Source organism: Zeus faber (assembly GCF_960531495.2).
Source record: "Zeus faber genome assembly, chromosome: 14".
Classification (NCBI taxonomy): Eukaryota; Metazoa; Chordata; class Actinopteri; order Zeiformes; family Zeidae; genus Zeus; species Zeus faber.
The window spans coordinates 17,828,941-17,836,440 of record NC_137200.1 but is presented as its reverse complement, the minus strand read 5'-3'; the positions used below and the strand labels follow the sequence as shown (position 1 = coordinate 17,836,440).

Below are 7,500 nucleotides of genomic sequence, written 5' to 3'. Positions count from 1 at the left end.
ATGTCGCTTTCCTTCAAATGTTAAACTGACTGTCATAAACTGTCTGCATTTGTTTTGAAAATAGGTTGTGCAACGATTAGCAGAATCGGCTGTGCAACGTTAAACAGTCTCGGAGGAAATCGATAACAAACGAGGATTCTGTAATTAAGTAGCCAATTTATCATCACAAGTTATGATAATGCAAACTGGCGCATTATATTCATCATTCTTCTCTAAAGTGTTTTTTTATATGGATAAAAAGAGAACATCATAGTAGGCCTACTGGACTGAAATAAGAATACTGTATCCTGTTGGAAGATAACATACTGCAATCCACATCAGATTAGTGGAAATCTGGCAGGGAATGAAATTCAAGCAAAGGTCAAACCTGCAATGGTCTATTTAAAAATGAATATGTAGAATGCACCAAGTATTGAAATAATAACCCTCTCCTTGCTGCAAATGGATCAGTAAATGAGGAGGTGAGTAATAGAGGGAAGAATCTGCCCTTCAGCTTCTGTGGCTCTAATATTGATAGTGCATGTTGGCATTGAAGAACGTTCAGCAGCTGATAGTCAGATGGAGATGGAGTAAAGTGAATCATTGACAGAAAGTCCTCGTGGGGCACTGACGTGCACACCTCTTGCTCAGATTAAGTGCTTCTGTCCAAAGAGATGGAAGTTGATAGGAAGGCAGAGATGCAAAGATAAAGTATTGAGTAACTCTGTGAATGGAAAATGCATATGCCAGTGACAGGTTAAATTCAAATAAAAAACAAACAAACAATATGTGTGTATATCAGCCATCAGCCACACCATTAAAACCACCTGGCTAATTTAACACCAAGACCTTAGCAGCAGATCCTTTTAGTCTCAACTACATTGAGATCTGGGGAATTTGGAGGCCAAGTCAACACCTTGAACTCTTTGTCATGTTCCATAAACCATTCCTGAACATTTTTTGAAGTGTGGCAGAGTGCATTATTCTGCTTAAAGAGGCCACTGCCATCAGGGAATATCGTGTAGCACATTGGTATCACCAATGCCATGACTTGGTCTACAACAATGTTTAAGTAGGTGGTACGTGTCAAAGTAAAATCCACATGAGTGCATCCTGGCGCCATCTCTTCCCCAGGTAAATGACACACATGTACGCGCCCATCCACATGATGTTGAAGAAAACGTGCGACACCTTCTTCTATTGCTCCATGGTCCAGTTGTGACACTCACGTGACCATTGTAGGCGCTTTCAGGTGTGGACAGGGGTGATGCATTGTGTGTTCTGACACCTTTCTATCATAGCAGCTTTAACTTTTTCACCAATTTGTGCTACAGTAGCTCTTCTGTGGAATCAGACCAGATAGGCTGGACTTGGCTCCCCACGTGCATCAATGAGCCATGACCCTGACGCTGGTTGGGTTCTTTGGACCACTTTTGGTGGGTACTAACCACTGCATACCGGGAGCACCCCACAAGATCTGCCATTTTGGAGATGCTGTGACCCAGTTGTCTAGCCATCACAATTTGGCCCTTGTCTAAGGCTACGTTCACACTGAGGGCCAAAGTGGCCCAAATCATGTACCAGTGAGCAGAGCTAGGCACACCGCAGCCGCCCCCATTGCAGCACCCGCACCGTGGCACCTGCACCCTCACCGCAGCCGCCCTCCACCGTTAAGCAGCATATACAGCGCGGGGAGGAAAAATAAATAATAGATAAACAAATGGATAAATAGACCGAACCGGCAAGGGAGCACCAACACCCGCCGCTGCACCATGCCACTGTCTGGATTTAAAGATTTCATCTGCATACTTGAGCCAAGGTACACGGTCCCACGGGCCCAACCCCCTGGGCCACAGACTGTGCCGGGTCGCGGTGCATTTGCTTGCCATGTTTACTTCCGTACGACAGCATGTTGTGTGTGACGTCTTTGTTACTTGTGTGCATGCGGGTCAGTTTAGGACGTGACCCGTTCACACTGGAATCTGATATTGGCCAAAAATAATCGAAACAGCCAAACAAAAAATTAGCAATAAATCCGAAATGAACACTAAGGCTTGCAGTGTGAATGAAGCCAAAGTTGCACTGATCCTTACGCTTGCCCATTTTTATATATATATATATATATATTTATTTTCTATTTATTTATCTTATGATAAAAAACTTTTCATGATATTTTTCAAAATGTTTAAAAACCCATTTCATTGTATTTTTGATTCAATCTGTTAAATGTAAAACTTCATCATTAGTGTGATAAACCAATAGATAGGAATGTTGAGCTTGATTTGATTATTTTATCTGTTGATGAAGGACATATTTTCTTTTAACTGGTGCAATAAATGGTCAAATAATAAAATATAGCACATACCAAACATGACATCTTAAACACCTGCATACAGGAAGTCCTGCAAGTTCATGAACATTGCTAATTGTGGTGTGGGGATGGTGTGGTTTGAGCAGCCGCACCTGTACTGGGTCTAGGTAATTGGGCCCATGATCAGTGGGGCTGCATACCTGTTGCCCGTTAATTGATCTAAATAGCAACAGGTAGAACCCCCATCCCCACACCAAGCTAATTTATACACACATATAGAGATAACTAATATTGATGGTCCACCTTTGTGTAGTATTAGGTCAGTGTCCAGGCATCATTACTGGATGCAGGCTATGTTGACATGTCAAATTTATTTGTACTCTGCGTATGGGGCTGGGGAGGCACAGACCGGTCAGAGTGCCCATGCTGACTCCTGTCCACTGCCCAAAGCACCTATAATGGGCACGTGAGCATCAGAATTGGACCATGGAGCAATAGAACCAGGTGGCCTAGTCTGATGAATCATGGTTCTTCTACATCATGTGGAAGGGCGGGGTCAGGGTCCAATCCGATGGAGCATCTGTGGGATGTTCTGGAACAACAAGCCTGATCTATGGAGCCCCACCTCACAACTTCCAGGACTTATAGGATCTGCTGCTAATGTCTTAGCACACTTTCAGAAGTCTAATGGAGTCCATGCCTCCACGGGCCAGAGCTGTTTTGGCAGCACGAGGGGGAGCCACACAATATTAGTGGTTATTTGTGGTGGTTTTAATGTTGTGGCTGATCAATGTATGTGTATATCAATATATATATATATATATATATATATATATATTGATATATATATTGATATATATATTGATATATATTGATATGTATTGATGTCTTATGGGTGTTTATGCATCTGTGCATGTTTGTGTGTGTTGTATGTGTGTGTTCCAGGTTTGACCAGGAAGGCCACACACTTAACAGTCAGAGTCTGACTAAAATACACTCAGTAGGGGGTGCAGCCAGTGTCAACTGGAAAACACTGAGCGATGTCAAGAGCGAACACATGGGACAGGGAGAGAAGGTAGATGCACACACGCACACACGCACACTCACACACACATTCTCACCCTCACCTTCCGTCTTTAAGTAAATCAATACTAACCAGGTGAGCATCAGTTCCTTCACTTGGGCACAGTTGCAAAAGTCATTAGTTATAAATTCGTTTTATCAATGTCTAGGATGCTAGGCTATGATAATTTTTGTGTTGTTGCTTGTCAACCTACCATGCACAATTAGACCACACATTGCTCTTTCGCAAAGCAAGTTTAATAAGATTAGTAAGGGGCAGACTGACAAGCCCATTAGTCTTTGACTTAGGCATAGAGCTTCATTTTATCTTCCCCGCAGTCATAATTGCTGTAGTGCCAAAGCACTGTGTTTTCAATTCACAATGTTGAGACTTAACAGTGATGCTATTGATGACTTGTTGATGTGGGCATTTTGCACTTAAATTACTCATTACTCATAGAAAATACTGTGTAGCTATTTTTGTCCGACATCTTGCCAGCGCCACACACTTCCACACCCTTATGGGTCGGCCTATTTAAGCAGCCAATCCTCTTTCCCCACTGTACCTGCTTTGCTGCTGGCTTTTCTGCGCTGCTGTGCTGGGCACTAAGTATGTCTGTTTCCGCTACACCTCCGGGAGTGATGAGCAGTCGAGCCCAGACGCCCAAATTCAAACGATGCAAAATAAATAAAGATAATTTTAAAGTAAATCTAAGATTTGTCTGTCAGAACGGCATTTTTCCCTCATGTTTTACCAAACCCAATGTCCGACACAACTGAAAACTATTGAGTTTTGTGAACCGTTGTGTCCCTCGTGCGTCGTACAAATCGTGCCCACATGCGATGGATAATTTTCTCTGAAGTGTGAACGTTTCCCCTGATTTCCACAGCGGAAGTCCTAATCTCATTTGAGTTGTAACAGTTCGGACAAACACTCCAGATCCATGGCAGTCAGTATCTGGCTCGTTGTAAACATAGCGCCGTGTGCCGTTGAATTAGCACAAGCGAAACACTTCAGTTATCGCTACGCCGTCACGAGCAGCAGCAGTAAGCAGCGCGCCTCTATCTATTTGTCTAACTCTGTGTGTTTGCCACTCAAACTTTCCAAGTAATGAATTACTTTTATCTCCATTCAATCTGCTCCATTCGAGTCTGTTTTGGAAGAAACCCTTAAGCAGTTTCTAATTAATGCGGTTTCTAATAAAAAAAAAAAATCTAATTATGTGGCAGAGGCAGCAGAGGAAGCCTATGGGGGCTTAACTCTACCAGGATAACAGTGAGAAAAAGAAAAGTCCCAATTTCAACGAGAAAATAAAATGGAAAAAAAAATCTGCATTGAATGAAGGGAAGGAAAGGAAGGAAATGAGGACGTTAGAAAAAAGAAATGAGAGGGAGAACAAGTCTATTAAGTTTATTGGTATTAATAAATGAGGCGTAGCTTGTGGAGCTATCGTTCTGTTGCACAACTTGCCGGCGCCACGCGATTCCACACGCTTAGCTGGCCTATTTAAGAGGCCAATCCTTCTTGTCCTACCTGCTTTGAAGGAAGGGAAGGGAAGGATGCGAGAAAAAAGGATGCGAGAAAAAAAGAAAAGACAGAGAGCAAGAACAGGGATGGCGTTGAGCCCCGGGAAACGCGCCCTCGAGAAAAGGGCATCAAAAACCACACATGGGGAAATGGTGTTGACAGGTAAGAGTGTGTAAATAATTGAAGCTCTTCTTTTCCCCCTGCCTGCCCTCTTTCTATTTTGCCTCCACTTCTCACTTACCCCCACACCTTTCACTTCCCCCTTGTATCCCCACACTCCGTACTTGCCCCCTCTGTCTGTAATTGAATAGCTGTGGGGAGGTTGTCTAGCACATGCACACACACACACACACACACACACACACACACACACACACACACATACACACAAAGGCTGCAGCTGTTACGGTAATGGAATACCAAACATTTTGGGTTTTAGTCTAAAATAATCCAATTTCATCTGTTTTGTTTTGCGTTTCTGTGTGTGTGCACATAAATATGTGTATATGGGTGTCCGAGCGGGGACACGTATTCAGGTTGGCATGCATGTGAAGCCCTGTCAATTATCTGTGTTAGATGTTCGCTTAATGTCTGAGCCTTGTTGAAATGTTAATTGCATCCGGTTGCCAGAAAATAACACAGGGATGTAGTATGGTAAGAATGCACAATGTCCAACAAAGGGCACTCTCCATGTGCATGTGTGTGTGCAACATTTATTTGGGTGGGCTAGTTTGGGGCGTCTGTGGATGTATGCAAGTATGTGTGATTCTGGTGGATTGTTGTGTTTGTGGGTATAGAAACATACGTGCATCTGTGGGTTAGTGTGGATATTAGTCATGCCACTCCACTAGGTTCTCTCCAGTGTGCTTAAGGTTAAGAGTTTGCCCAAAGGCTTCTGTATACACAGTGGAATACAGAAGGGGGAACGAAAGGGGTTGAGGCAAGGGAGAGACCATGACAACTACAGGGGGATTTATTGAGCTTAGTCTAGCTGGGATGAAATTTCCACGGTCCAAATCTCCTCATTCTTTGCAGCGTCTGCCAGCATCACAGGGCCTTGTAGCATCCTCACCTCCCCTGTCTTATGGCGTTCCAACCTCCCCAGCCTCGTAGTGATCCCATCTCCCCTGCCTCGCGTCATTCCTTTCTCTTCCCAGCCTTGTAATGTTCCCACCTCCCCAGGCTCGTAGTGTTCACGCCTCCCCAGCCTTATACCTCCTGAGCCTCGTAGCATTCCTACCTCCCTATCCTCGTAGCGTTCCCCCCTCCCCAGCCTTGTGGCGCTCCCACCTCCCCAGCCTAATGGCGTTCCCACCTCCCCAGCCTTGTAACATTACCACCTCCCTAACCTCGTCGCATTCCCAGCTCACCAGCCATGTAGTATTCCCACCTCCCTATCCTCGTCACATTCCCCTCCTCCCCAGCCTCGTTGCATTCCCACCTCCCCAGCATCGTCGCGTTCCCACCTCCCCAGCCTCGTGGTGTTCCCACCTCCCCATTCTCGTAGCTTTCCCACCTCCCCAGCCTCGTGGTGTTCTCACCTCCCCAGCCTCGTGGCGTTCCGATCTCTGATTCGGCAAAAATGTGATCCGGCAGGCAGGCAGGCAGGCGGAAACTTGCGGAGCAGCGTCAGTCCCAAGAGGGTCGGGGTTGCTGCTAACGGGGCAAATTTCCCTAATTAAAACACATCCTTGTTAGTGGATGTTTTGGAGGGGTTTGAGCTTGGTGTGGCGTGGCTAGTTGGACTGACTAACCGCCCTTGTGAGTCAGTCGTAGGCTGTGGGGAAGGAAGTGTCAGACTGCTCTTAAGTCTGACTGACAGGGTCGGCGGAGGTCAGACAGGACGGCGGCCAGTAGCTCACAGGGGTCCTGGGGTGAAACACTGTGGAAAAAGTTGACTCCACCCATGGCCAGCCTCACGGTGCACACGCAGGGACAAAGAACGGAGGTCACATGAATAAGCAGTGCGGGAATCTGGACCGAATCCTAGAGAGAGCCTTTGATATACTTATTTAGGCCATCACTCGTGATGAGTCTGCTCCCGCTCTCGCTGGTAGTGGTTGTTTAGGGTGCCATCCATTCGAATTCTGGGATTTATCTTCCAATTCTGGCTCCCGATTCCAACATCTTGTCTCAGCACTCTTGCTATGTAAATAAAGCGCCTGATCCAAAGTGATTGATCCAAACCCTTGGTTTGTGTCTGTGTGGCCCATCTGTGTTTGCGTATGCCTGTGCACATGTGTGTGTGTGTCCGCGTGAACACCCTGAGGAGTCAGAATTGATCAGCTGTGTGTGTGCGTGTGTGCGTTCTTCATATTTATATTTATGTAAATAGATGCTGTGCCTCTCCACAGGATGAGAGAATAGCCTTTTTCTATCCAAATTAGCATTTCGTTCCTCTTTAACTGTTGACTCTACCAGTGTGGGTTCTGCTGCCCAAGGTGCTAATATCCGTTTAAATTACCGCGGCACCGTTGCATTTTAATTTGAGTTTGTTTGAGTGTGTGCACTTTCATTCAAATTCGGCAAACGGGAAAAAGTGCAATGGATTGTTTCTACTTTTGCAAATGTGTCAATTTGATCCTCTACCTAACTCTCACCCATGTATTATACATAGAAT

At 45.2% G+C, this 7,500-nt stretch overlaps 1 protein-coding gene across 1 annotated transcript in view; it reads left to right on the top strand.

The window, feature by feature from the left end:
* LOC307240303 (replication protein A 70 kDa DNA-binding subunit-like) overlaps positions 1 to 7,500 on the top strand; it is a 53,204-nt gene that overhangs the window by 34,695 nt on the left and 11,009 nt on the right. The window contains exon 12 of the mRNA XM_080014046.1: positions 3,236 to 3,365. Within this exon, the coding sequence (XP_079870172.1) occupies positions 3,236 to 3,365 (130 nt within the window). The remainder of the gene's footprint in view (positions 1 to 3,235; positions 3,366 to 7,500) is intronic.